We start from the raw sequence: 14,757 nt of genomic DNA, 5'->3' as shown, positions 1-14,757 counted from the left end.
AGATAGAGAGGACCATGGGTTCACAGGGGAAGGAACCATGTCGTCATGACAATTTGATCAATGGCGTTTGTCTGTTAAACGCCTCTTCAAATAGTGCTACTGTGGAAGGTCATATTAACGATGGCAGATGTTCATAGAGCGGCGGACAGTGATACATCTATGGTGGTTGATGCTAATGCATCTATAACCACCAATAAGTTGCTGGAAAATGTACAAAGTTATGGGTTAAATTTTCCATTACCCATGAGAGACAACTCTGAGTCAGAGAGGAGGGCAGCGGCAAAGAAGCCAGCACAGAGGCAGAAGTACAAGACGCAAAAGGAAATATGACGAGGAGACGAGCAATGTATTTACAATAAAGAAAGCATTCCAGCAAGTAAGACATTAGTAGCTAATCTATCTAAACGTATTTTATCTGAGTCAGAGTTAAATGTGTTGAAGAAAGGTTTATCATTTATACCTGCTACTGACATGAGCATTACTGATATTGTGTGATTTCAGTTCATGGTTGTATGTAGAACCTATGAGAGTTTAAGGGGTGGAGATATTAGGGCCAGAACAGAGGAGATGGAGGCAAAATGGATAGTTATGCTTAGAACAAATCATGGGCATGGGCTCAATGATTGTGTGCCCATGAAACCTGTTCTTGGCAAAAGAGCTTTACGTAGGTAGCCCTGTTTTATAATAGATTTGTGTTTAACACACAGTTTTTTATGTGTTTATAGTAAATTTTGCTATATAAAGTAATTTATTTTAATAAATGTTTATACCTTTAAAATTGATTAAATGGAAAGTCATGTGATGCAATTATGCGTTTAAAAAGGTGTGTTTCAGTTCTTTGTACATACAGCTGATGAAGCTCTATGTGAAAGCGCTTGTGTTGTATTAAAGAGAGTACTGCTAGTAACCATTGTTTGATGTGATATCGTTTTTGGAATTCTGGAGCCTTGCCTCAGCAGTCTTTTTTGCATTATATTTCTAATGTTTACACGTAAAATTCGGTTTGCAAATTTTTTCTTTTCAAGTTTTGTATATGATAAAATACATACTGAAAATTAGTACAAGAAAATTATATCTTAAGTAAGATGACAACAGGTAAAAGCTACTGTTTAACAATGTATACAAACAGCAGCAACTTCTGAGCGATGTACCCGAAAGCATATATATGCTGCTTCACGTTGCCAGTATTAGTATTAAACTCATTAAGAAGGTGTGGCATCCACAGTGGAAGCAAAATCCACGATATGATCTTCCAGCAACAAACATTTGTATGTAGTTGGTACAACCACGGTCACTGGTTTAAAATATGTGAAAAAATAGTTTAAAAATTACACAAGGTCACAGTTTGAAAGAGCGCAAGCTTTTTTCTGCTGTAAAAAAAAAAGCAAATGCTGGTATGAGTGAATGTTTTTTCAAATGGATTTTTTTGCCAGTAGTCTTTTGTAATGGGATCTTGATGCAGTGGGGTAAAACAATTTCCCTTTACTTCACTGTTATGCAGTCTTGGAGTTGGTATATATAAATTAGTAAGAGATGTGGGAGATGCGGAGGGAGCTTGCCCCCTAAAAAAAAAAATGAATTAGTTTTTCATATTTTTGATCACTTTAGATTCACTCTAAAGTGATCTCTCTCTGAGCATTCAATATTTTATAAGACACACATTTATATAATTACACACATATAGCGCAAAAGGTATACACAAACACACAATTAACTCACCAAATACTGTTCATCCTGAAAAGCATAATGCAAGGTTGTTATCCACTGATTATCGCCTTTCACCAAGACATCTCTCTCCTCATGGAAACATGCAGTCTAGAAAAAAAATGATCACAATTAACTATTATATAAGATTCAGTGAAAGTTAAATGAGGTCACTTTGGGATTCATTTTCTTCATATGATAGTTAAGTCACAATGAGAAACAGTTAAACATTCTACAAACATAAGTAAAGACAAAATATCATTTTATTTATTTTTTTAATGTGATTGATGAATTGGGTAAAGAATTTTCTTTCCAGTCTTCCGGATTTGTCAAGTATACTCTTTTTGGTACAAGTACATTAAAATAAATTTACAGATATGTTAGCAAAGTACATGGGCTGTTTTTCTTGGACCCTTTAAATCAAGAGAGAGGCCTGAGGAATGAATATCAGACCATTGTACAGCTTTAATTACAAATAATGCATGCTACAATCCAGAGAAATATGCCTCCATTAACACACAACAGTGTGATACAGCAACAACTATTGTTTATACAAAATATACAACAAACAGAACAACTTCAAGTGCTATGAAGCATGGAATGGACTACTGCAGGTCTTCACAATATGCACTGTATAACAAGTCAGTAGATGCCTTAGAGTGGAAAACAATTCATGGTGAATCTATGGGTAGGCCTCAGAGTTCTCGTGGCACATTACAACATTAGACTGCCAGGCCTTTCTTACACATAGATACTGCTGTCATCACCCAGCTGTGCCCCAACCACCAGGTCTACCAGTTGGTAACACTGCTCCTTAACCTCTAAGCTGTTGGTGCATGTAAAATACATCAACATGCAGACAGAAAATATACAATGTTTCATTAAATGCAGAACCCTGTGGTTTCTGACATTACTAGTTAGACAAGTAATGAGCCAATGGATTTTTACCATTTGCTCTAAAGTAAAGGCTAGAACAAACATTTCATGGTTGTTAGAAGGAAAGTGTGGGGGGGGGGGCACTAAGGAAAAGTGCTTTCACTATTTTACTGTTGTATTTTATTTTGGTCTTGCAGCAGCTTCTGGTTTACATGAAACAGATACTCTTACACATAAGTATTGGGAATGTTGATATCATTGATTTGAATTAGCTGACATAAGTATATCTTGCTGTGGAAGGAAACAGCAACAAGGTTCTGGTGCCAGAGTGGTGTGGGATCCATCACAAAGGGGCAGCCAAACACATTTGTAGTAGTTTCTGTAGTTAAAAGAAACTTTTGACAAAGAGCTAATGAAAAATATAAAAACAGTCAGCTGGAGCAATTAGGAGTACAGAGAAAAGGCAAAAGGGGTCTGGAATATACTGGAAAAAAACTTGCAAAGGAACCAAGCTGTTGGGAGCTGTGACAACAGAAGGTACTGCCAGCTATGCCATGAGAAGTAGGGCAGTGGATGTGTAACACATGCCAGCACAGCTAGTTGGAATTTAGTAAAGCATTATATATTAATTTTGAAAATGAAACTTTGTGTTGAAAATGTATCAACAGTGTGCCCTGTTTAAAGAATAGAAATATACATGTATTATTGTAACTGAAATAAATGTATATGTTTTAACATAAGATACCCGAAGAGAAGAGGTTAATCACAATCCTATACAATGCAAAATAGTTGAAATTAAATTAGGCCATTAAGATTGCCTCTTACATTTCTGATTGCAGCCAAAGATGAAATGTCTGTGAGAAGACTGGCTTAGTAGCGCTGTAGGAGGGGTAGAGGTTTGAAATTGTTTTATGACTGTCCAGGAGTTGCAGCAGATCTGAGCAAAGCTTTGTCCATGTGTATGGCAACACATATGTGCTATCCTGGCAGCTTCTAGTGTTGGTGATAGTGTGGGAAATAGAGCCAGATGACCAGATGTGATGCCATTCTGTAAGCTATCCCAAAAATAATATTTAGAAATTATATTGAGAAGTCTCTCTGGGCAGTCTGTTTCTTGGAACCTGACACAGAAGGATCCCTCACCTACTTCAGCTTGCCTTGCTGTACTAAGTGATCAGGGATATTAATTCACTAAATTAGTTAGGAAAATATATTAAGAATAGTTGAGCATTGTTTTTCTGTAACTGTGTGGATCTTTCCAGCTGTAACAAACAGAATCGGAACAAAAGCACCAAAGCAGTATATCCACAGTAAGAGGAACCAGTCCGTAGGATAGTAGCAAAAAATAACTTTTAATCACATCCACTTTAAAAACAGTGCCAGGTCCTTCGTTTACCAGAAAGGACTTGAAATCACATCCAAAAAACAAAATTAAAATTGAGCGCTTTCGCTTGGCTCAATACCAAGCTTCATCAAGATAAATTATACACTAGAAGGGAACCATTTATATAGAACTCTCCACCAAACATGTGACTGCAGAACACAATTAAGTTTTAAAGCTATAATCAATTTAAGAATATTGCAGGATTTTTTAATAACAAAATCATGAATTATTGTTTATACTTAATGTGCCATACTGGCCTGGCTGCACCAGCTAATTCATTATAACACTCTCCATAAAATTTTTTACAAAAATAAAAACTTAAACAAAAAATTCTTATGGTAAAAATGTTCATTTTACAGAACATACATTGCTCTAATCCTTATTTATGCATCACAACTTCCTATTAATAAATGTGCACACAAGAATGTGTAGATTAATGTTTTAAAAATGCAAATATGAAATATATATAGGTGTTCACCAGAACGTATATCTAACCATTAAAAATATTAAATAATGTATGAATATATTTAAATAAACAATAACATATTTAAAAATCAAAACAAATTTTATAAACAGATTCTGAGTGGAATTCATCTACTATTTGTATCTTGTTCACAGTCTAGCCATTCTTAATTTCAGGACACTGCTTATATTAATACTGTCGTTCAGGCCTGGACTCCTGGCAGCATCTAACTTGAGCTGCCAAAGAAGTTCTTTATATTCTAATCGTGTCTCGCAGTCTCCCCCTCTACCATCTATTAGTACTTGTTCTAGTACTATGAAATTTATTTGCATATCTGAACATGTGATAGAGTGCTTATAGAAGGCATTGGTTTCCTTTTTCCTGGAAACCTCATACAAATGCTCAAATTCTCCTTCTCAATGATCTTTCTGTTTTACCAATATAAAAACTGAAGCATTGTATACAAAAACCCAAATAAACTACCCCTTTTGTTGCACAATTCGTATAAATACTAGCTTGAAAATGGAAATTCCTTGAGGGGATATATAAAGAACTTTTATTCGAAATAGCTGTGCACTGTTTACACATCCCACATTTGTAAGTACCTTTTTTCAAATTTTTGCTATTATTCATTCTCCCTTGGGGTTGATACCTTTCAAATAGTTCTTTCATGTTGGTATCCCTGCATCTAGTGAATCTGGGGTGTTCTGGGATATGTTTTTTCAACTCCTCATGAGCTGTCAAAACTGGCCAGAACTTGGAAATCACTTCTTCAATTTGTTGGGAGTTGTTTGAGAAAGTGTGCGTGTAATTATTACAACGACCAACATTATGGTCATAACTAGATGTTGGTTCCTGGGTCTGATCCGAACCTAACAAAGAGGAATATCTACCCTCCCTATTGTCAAAAACCTCTTTACTTAACCTATCAGAGGTTCAGGGTACCCTCTTTCTATGAGCATCCTTTTTAATAATGTCAACTCCTCCAAAAAAATATTCCAAAGTACTGGACATTCTTGAAGCTCTTATCATTTGGCCTTTAATTATACCTTTTTTCTGATAAAATGGATGGCCACTCATAAAATGGAGGTATGTATTAGAAAAGGTGGGTTTCCTGTACAATTTGGATGTAAACCTATTGTTGAAACAATCTTTAAATAAAGTTACATCAAGATAATTCATCTTTTCATTACTAATAGTATGTGTAAAGGATAAAAAAGAGGTAGTGGAATTGATGTATTCAAAAAATTCCAGAAATTGACCTTCTGAACCACTCCACAATAAACCTATATCATCTAAAAAACGGCTGTAGTGTTTTATAAATTCCACCCATTTGGTGGAAAAAATGTACTTTTGCTCACATCTGTGCAAGACTATGTTCGCATACATGGAAGCACATGGCGCACCCATCGCCACTCCCTTCTTTTGTTTATATATTTCTCCATTGAAAAACATAAAATTGTTTTCCAGTATGATCTCCATAAATTCAACTAGTAAATTGATAGTGTTGGCCCCCAGACCTGATTCTTTGACCAGTATTTCATTAAACCAATCTAAACCCACCTGGTGTGGAATACTAGGGAATAAATCCACAACATCTATGGTTATCATTAATAAATCAGATTGGAAGAGGTGTGTCTGAATACCCCCTAAGGAAATCCCAAGAATCTTTACATATATAATCCAAAGTTGTTACAAACTTTTTAAGTACATAATCAACAAAGTTTCCTAAAGGCTCAAGAATACCCCCTTTACCTGACACAATAAGTCTAAATTTCAATGGTTCAAGACCTTTATGTGTCTTGGGGATCCCAAAAATTATTGGTGTCTTGGGTTTATTGACGTGCAAATAATTGTAAACTTTTTCGTTGATGAATCCTTGTATTAAGTTATCCATTAAAGTGTAATTAATTTTAGAATAAGCTAAATTCATCTTGTTTTTGGAAAGCAATTCATATTTCTCCGAATCCTGTAACATGTTGAAAAGGTATGTCTCATAGTCCTGCATGTACATGAAAACCAACCCACCCCTTTTATCAGGCTTCATGATTCTACATCTCTCTCTCCTGAGTAGTTGTATCAGTGCTGTCTCTTCTATCCCCATATTGGATGGTGTTTTGTCTGATTTTATGGAGTTGATTTTCCTTATTTCTTTACTTACCATCTCCTCAAACACTTTCAGGGATGGATGGGTCGGGGGGTTGAAAGTACTTGCTCTGACTAATGTAGTTTTTGTACAGGGCTGTCCATTAAAATTCAAAATTAGATTAAGCTGCCTTATAAATAACTTAAGGTCAATTAAAGCTTCTGCCAAGTCAAAAGGACGGGCAGGAATGAAGTGTAAACCTTTAATAAACAAATCAAAAAACTCTTTCCTTATTTAAATTTCAGTAAAGTTGTATACAGTGAAATTCTTCTCCTTCACGATTGTGTACCCCTTATTACACACTCATCTGTGGCTGCTAAATTCAAATCATTGAGATCCAAAGTATAAGTCATATCTAAATCTATAACTTTCTCCACTTCTGATGTTGAAAGTTCTTTCCAGCTGTGTTATTTTAATATTTCCTGTGACTGAAACTCTTGTGTTTACTGTAAATAGATATTTTGTACTTTCACGTTCTTTTATCAATTGTTATTAAATATATTTAAGTTTTGACAGTATTTGCATATATTTGGTGACAACTCTGGCCACTCCTGAAAGTTTTGCTGTTTGATCAACATTACCATTTGTATTAATATTAACTTCACTCGGTATAACTGGATACCCTTTTAAGAGCCTTATAGTAACGGACTCATGGCAGTGAATCTGCCTTATAGTCTGTGCAAAGTTGGTAGAGTGGGGTAATCTGTGCCGGAATCCACAGTTGTGTGTGAGTGAAAATTAAATCTCAAAGTGTGTGTATGTCTGCAGCTTGGGGCAGGAACATGAAGCACTGCTTTCACAAAGAGGGTGCTGGTGGACTTGGCTTGGACACTAGTCTGAGGACTTAACTCAACCTTACAGCTGTGCCAGTGGGGAGCCTTACTGAGGCCCTGGGGGGAGAGAGAGAAACCCAGACCCAGGCTGAGTGTGTTCCCTGTATGCTCTTATGGGAAACTGCACTTGATGCAGAGAAGTCTGCATCTGGAAATACTGTGTGTATCTGTTTTTTTAAGTGAACATTCCTCTCCAGTGTCAGTGGTGAGGTTCCTTGATAACTGGCCCACAGTGGGGACATCACAGGAGCAAATAATTAGAGAGGGAAAGGTAATAGAATGTGAAGAGGCCGGGAATTCATTTGAAATACAGGTTAGAGACTGCCTTCCCTACCAGGCATTGATACAGTACAGGCAAACAGAAAGGAACAGGGGATTCAAAGTGAAGGACCAGCACTGGCAGAGTTTTTAGTAGACTCTAGAACAGAAGTTGCTGTTAAAAAGGGATAGTTAGTAGGGCATATAAAATACTGCATGATAACTATAGGAATTAATCAGAGGAAGTTAGAAAGGATTGGTGGGAGAGACTGGATAAACAATTCAGAAAGAAACAATAAGATGATATCTGTATGGCTCCGAAATATGCAACAAAGTCTAGAAGATTTAGGATTTCTGCTTGGAAATGTTTGCATACATATTTTTATACCCCAAGTTGACTCCAAAGAATTTTTCCTCTGGTAGAGTGCAAATGTTGGAGGTATGATTGGGAAGAAAGAGGTATAATTAAGACCATATTTTTCAGAAGCCTAATGAGTTGGCAGACTTTAAAAATTTCCTGCAGAATATTCTGCCAGAAATATTGGATGAGCAAATTGGTATAATGAATGAAAATTTTTTTGACTTCTGATACAAAATCTGAATTTTATTTATTATTTACTTATATGACATTTGTTAACCGGCTTGCTCCAACTGTGCACAAGCCCATTTTCAGTGTAGACCTGAGGAGAAATACATATACAATTCTAAAAAAATGATGCCAATAGACTAAACAGAGACAATAAACCCAAACACAGGACTGCAGATATAACGTTGTTAAGCACTTTCATTCACTTTAATTCACATGAGCTTCATCAGAACAAAATTTCTTTCATTTAACATTCCTTAAATACTGTTTAACATTGAATCACACAACTTCCAATAAAAACCTTAAAGGAATCTCCCTACATAAATTTGAGTGCATCAAATACAAAGCAATGTATATAGATATACTTAAATAAAATACTATACTATACCTACAAAAATGTATGAATGTGTCCATGTTTGATTAACAAATTTAAAAAATATATGTATAAAAATAAAATTAAATACACTGTAAATGTAATTTAGTAAAGTCTTGATAGTAGCAATAATTGTAACTGGTGAATTTATTTAATTCTGGCCATCTGCAAAAAACATTTCATATTGATGGTACCATTAAGGCCAGGAGGCTCATCGGCTATCAAATGTATTTGCCACAAACTTTCCTTACACTCTAGATAGGTCTTGTAATCACCAGAAAACAAATCAGTGTTAACTCTTTCCAAAACAAAAAAAGAAAATTTCTTAAAAAGGTCATATTCCGTAGCGTGAACTGCCAAAGCGGTTACCATCTTTTTTTCTTATGGCTAAACAGTGCTCATAAATTGCTTGTTTAATGCTCTGATGGTTTTTCCAACATAAAACTTTTGGCATGTGTCACGTGGCACAATATACCACATAAGTGTATAGACCTCTGGCCACAAACTTTCTTCTCAAATGTTTGAATTCTACGCTGGACACATTATTCATATCTACACTGTTTGCACATGGCACAGGAAGAACTTCCTACAGAACAAATCACTGAACCCATGGTTACTTGATTGTTCCTATACTCTAGAATGTGTTTAATACTGGTGGTCTTTTTGTAAGAAAAAAATAGTCTATCACCCAAAATCTTAACAAGTTCTGTGTTGCCCATTATTACTTTCCAATGATCCAATAAAATCTTTCTTATGAGACCCATCTCATTACTGATCGGAATGGCAAAGGCTAAAGTAAAATTTGTACAATCCTTATTATGAACACCATGGGACATTACCCTAGTGGTAACTCTGCTGCCCAACATTGGATGAGCAGAAGTACCCCTAAGCTTCAATACTTCCTGAACTATCTTTTGAAGCCAAGTCAGATCATAACCTCTTTCTTGGAAAAACTAACAACTTGTCTACCTCATTTGAAAAGACTGAATGTTCTGTGGTCAATCTACTGAGTCGTATAAACTGACCCTTAATAACTCCACTCTTCATATGGACAGGATGTAGACTTTCTTTGTGTAAATATTGATTCACAAAAGGTGTTTTGTCTAAATATCTGGCTTTTGAAACTCAGGGAACTGGTGTCAAAGGGAAGATGTAGATCCAAAAAATCTACAGACTCACCAAAACTGCCAATAGTGAAGTTCAAAAAGGTGGTACTACGATTCAAATGTTCAACAAAAAGTAAAAAACTGTCATAGTTGCCCTTCCAAAGAAAAATTAAATCTATGTATCGCCTATAAAACAAAATATTGTCAAAGGCAACACACAGAGATATTTCAATTCCCAAAGGGCCATAACAATATTGGCAAATGAAGGAGCAACTCTTGACCCCATGGCTACCCCAGATGTCTGCTGAAAAAAATCTTTGACCAAAACCATGACCGGAGGCGATTCTTCACAGACAGCAATTTTAATCTAACCATACACTCCACACCAGGGGATTCGGGTGGAGTTTCAGATCAACTGGTATCTATTATCACGGGTGCTATCCATGATGGATTTACGAGGCTATCAGGCCTATCTAGTGACCATGGCAACAAAGTTCAAAGCTTAGAGAGACGTGCAATACGTGAAGGGGGCGGTCCTGTTTCAGAACTTTCAGGACAATGGAAGTCGGCCATTGTGTACGAATGGAAAAAATGGCGTTTCTGTGGTTGTTTCCAATGCCAATGGACAGGATTTAATCAATAACTTGTTTTCCAACAACGCCAATCCTTTTTCGGATGTTAAAGACTGTGTTGGCTCATTGCAAGTAAGTGACAATGTAGGCAATGAGGACCGAGACTTTGAACTATGCCAAGATAATATATTTAAACTTGAAAGGTTAGCTACCAAGATAGCTTTTTTACAGTTGGAAATTTTGTACTTTGAGGAAAACATTAGGCATGGTTGTGCTCCACAAGGCCTAAGGGTTTTCAAATTTCCCAACTGTGTTAAACATGGTGACATTTTGTATAAAGAATTAGTGGACATGTTCAACACGACTGGCATTTCTCTCATGAAGGCTTTAATTGCTCAATACACGAAATATATTTCTATTATGAAAGACGAATTTAAAACTTTAGATAAGGACATTAAGTCTTCATCTGGTTTTTCTTTCTTTACTACCTTATATTGCAGCATTAGCGTCAAAGCTGATCGACAAAAAGCTTATGTAATTGTTAGGAAACATGGTAAACTGATTAGAGACTTGCAAGCTTATGCAAATGGGACAGCATACCCTCTTAATTTTAGCAATACGAATCGTAGCAGAAAGTATTTCCAGTCTACAACAGGCAGAACTGTGGTCAATAATACTGCTAGTAGTAACAAGTTGGCTGTAACAGTTGACAATTCTGATTTTTCTGACACTAATGGCAATGGTAATGCTAATGGACAAGTTAGCCAAGAATCCAACAATAATAAAGTGGATGCCAACAATGGTTTAGGTCCTTTTTTAGTGGACTCTACAGGGAACAAAAAGACTCCCAAATGGACACAAGTAGACAAGAGCAAGGGGAAAGGGAAAAACCGAAAAAATAACTGATCTTTGACATAGAAGTTTTGAATCTGACAGGATGTACTAGACAAAGATGTTATTTCTGTACTGAAAAGAGGTTTTTCTTTTGTACCTACAAATGCTGTAAATATTCATAGATTAATTGTTGATTTCAGATTATATCTTAGGAAATTGAATTTGAAATTCATTTTTGACAACCTTCCTGAAGTCCATTCTGTTACAACTGGGTTTACGAACAGTACTTACAATCCTGCTTTAAACTCTACCATCCAAATGTTTGGTACACTTTGTGAAAGTCAGTTTAGAACTATGAAAGGTCATTCTTTTAGTTCTAATTTACCTGAGGGAGAAAGAAGGGGGTCTGTTCAATTTAAGTAATAACAGTGAAGTTTGAGTTATGAAAGCAGATAAAGGGGGCTCATTAGTAGTTACGAAGACCACAGCTTATGAAGAAGCTATGCTTTCTTTACTTGATAAGTGTTATAAAGCAGTTAGTAGTGAATACATTCTTAACTGCTTTAGAAATTTGGACACCACCTTATTTGATTTATTTTGTGAGGTCAGCATAGATTTTGACACCTACAGGTTTTTACAAGTTGAATACCCCAAAATGGCTGTGCTATAGGGTATTCCCAAAGTACACAAAGATCGTACTAGCCCTCCTTTTAGGCCTATAGTATCTGCATTATACTCTAAAACAGAGCCTATCTCCATATGGCTAGACAGTATTTCTAACCCATTTGTTCAGAAATCTAGGTTTCATTTACTTGATTCTTGGCATTTGCTAGAATTGCTAAACAAACTTAATGTGACTGACGTTTCTTCTTTTTCTTCTTCTTTTGCTAGTTTGGATGTCACCTCATTATACACTAGCATAGATCAGGAAGTTGGCTTAGAATACTTAAGGGAATATTTAACACTACAAAGATCTTGGAAGTACTATGGTCAACACTGCTTGTACACTACTCATGGAGTTAGTTCTTATTTTTTTTAAATTTGGTCAAAGATTTTTTCAGCAGACATCTGGGGTAGCCATGGGGTCAAGAGTTGCTACTTCATTTGCCAATATTGTTATGGCCCTTTGGGAATTGAAATATCTCTATGTGTTGCCTTTTTCAGACAATATTTTGTTTTATAGGCGATACATAGATTTAATTTTTCTTTGGAAGGGCAACTATGACAGTTTTTTACTTTTTGTTGAACATCTGAATCGCAGTACCACCTTTTTGAACTTGACTATTGGCAGTTTTGGTGAGTCTATAGATTTTTTGGATCTACATCTTACCTTTGACACCAGTTTGCCGAGTTTCAAAAGCCAGATATTTAGGAAAAAAACACCTTTGTAAATCAATATTTACGCAAAGAAAGTCTACATCCTGTCCCCATATGAAGAGCGGAGTTGTTAAGGGTCAGTTTATATGACTCAGTAGATTGACCACAGAACATTCTGTCTTTCTAAATCAGGTAGACAAGTTGTTACAGTTTTTCCAAGAGAGAGGTTATGATCTGACTTGGCTTCAAAAGATAGTTCAGGAAGTATTGAAGCTTAGGGGTACTTCTGCTCGTCCAATTTTGGACAGCAGAGTTACCTCTAGGGCAATGTCTCATGATGTTCAAAATAAGGAATGTACAAATTTTACTTTAGCCTTTGCCATTCCGATCAGTAATGAAATGGGTCTCATAAGAAAGATTTTATTGGATTATTGGAAAGTAATAATGGGCAACACAGAACTTGTAAAGATTTTGGGTGATAGACCATTTTTTTCTTACAAAAAGACCACCAGTATTAAACACATTCTAGAGTATAGGAACAATCAAGTAACCATGGGTTCAGTGTTCTGTAGGAAGTTTTTCCTGTGGCAAGTGCAAACAGTGTAGATATAAGAGTAATGTGTCCCAACATAGAATTCAAACATTTGAGAAGAAAGTTTGCAGCCAGAGGTCGATACACTTGCAACACCTCTATTGTGGTATAGTGTGCCACATGTGACACATGCTAAAATTTCTATGTTGGAGAAACCATCAGAGCATTAAACAAGAGAATTTATGAGTACTGTTTAGCCATAAGAAAAAAAGATGGTAACGCTTTGGCAGTTCACGCTACGGAATGTGCACTTAAGAAATTTTCTTTTTTTGTTTTGGAAAGAGTTAACACTGATTTGTTTTCTGGTGATTACAAGACCTATCTAGAGTGTAAGGAAAGTTTGTGGCAAATACTTTTGATAGCCGATGAGCCTCCTGGCCTTAATGGTACCATCAATATGAAATGTTTTTTGCAGATGACCAGAATTAAATAAATTCACCAGTTACAATTATTCCTACTATCAAGAATACTAATTTACATTTACAGTGTACTTAATTTTAGTTTTATACATATATTTTTTAAATTTGTTAATCAAACATGGACACATTCTTACATTGTTTATGTATAGTATAGCATTTTATTTATGTGCATCGATATACATCAATTGCTTTGTATTTGATACATTCAAATTTATATAGGGAGATTCCTTTAAGGTTTTTATTGGAAGTCGTGTGATTCAATGTTAAACAGTATTTAAGGAATGTTAAATGAAAGAAATTTTGTTCTGATGAAGCTCATGTGAATTAAAGTGAGTGAAAGTGCTTAACAACATTATATCTGCAGTCCTGTGTTTGGATTTATTGTCTCTGTTTAGTCTATTGGCGTCATTTTTTATTTTTTAGTTTGGTCGAGTGTATTTTATTAAACATATACAATTCTATTAAAAAAGAAAAACAGGAAAGAGAGCTGCAACAGAAGAAATAAAATTGCCTAAACAAAGCAGGGCATTGTTGAATTTAATTATGATGGCTGCCAAAAAAACAATTACTAGAAAATGGAAATCAAAGACTAAACAAATTGTACTAGAAGTAGTGAATATAGTAGCACAGATAAATGAATTGGAAGTAGGATCTTTAGAAAAGGGTACAAGCAAAGTACATGGAAAAACTTGGGAATTATGAGAATACATGCAGAATAATGTTTTAGACTAGGAATGAAGTTTAAGGAAAAGCAGAAATTGAATGAGACATGGACTGTCCAACTAACAATGACTGTACAGAAGATTTGATATGATGTAAAATGTTTGCAATTGAAAATATGTCAATCTATGTTTGCCTATGTCATAAGTAATAATTCAACAGACTTTTTAAGCTAAAAGCAAGTCAGATGGACAACTGCAAGCTAGAAGCCCAGAAAGTGCAATATTTTCCAGAATACCTCAGAAGGAACATTTCAACTGTTAATTAGAAGCAAAGTCACAAAATGTCTTTGCTGCCCTTAAAGAAGATATTTATCATATATAACACCAGACCCTAACATATTCTAGATAACTGCTTTTGTTTTGGGAAATGGTTTACTATTATTTAAAAAAAAAAAATAAGATTATGTGTAGAAAAATATCAATTATACAATAACTATTTAATATTCAAAAATATGCATTCTGATTGGACAGACCAACCATCAAGCCATTGTAAATAAACTGCTCCCAACAAGAAAAATTCTGGTCAGCAGCTCTTTCGAACAATCTCCACTAAGTGGAGAACAAATAACTAC

General features: G+C 35.3%; 1 protein-coding gene across 1 annotated transcript in view; it reads right to left on the bottom strand.

The window, feature by feature from the left end:
• CDC42BPG (CDC42 binding protein kinase gamma) overlaps positions 1-14,757 on the bottom strand; it is a 1,192,486-nt gene that overhangs the window by 801,839 nt on the left and 375,890 nt on the right. The window contains exon 5 of the mRNA XM_044075379.1: positions 1,720-1,815. Within this exon, the coding sequence (XP_043931314.1) occupies positions 1,720-1,815 (96 nt within the window). The remainder of the gene's footprint in view (positions 1-1,719; positions 1,816-14,757) is intronic.

The sequence above is a fragment of the Protopterus annectens genome, chromosome 6.part1 (genome assembly GCF_019279795.1).
Source record: "Protopterus annectens isolate FY-2018-M chromosome 6.part1, PAN1.0, whole genome shotgun sequence".
Classification (NCBI taxonomy): domain Eukaryota; kingdom Metazoa; phylum Chordata; order Ceratodontiformes; family Protopteridae; genus Protopterus; species Protopterus annectens.
The sequence above is the reverse complement of the archived record's forward strand: the minus strand, read 5'-3'. Positions and strand labels throughout refer to the sequence as shown.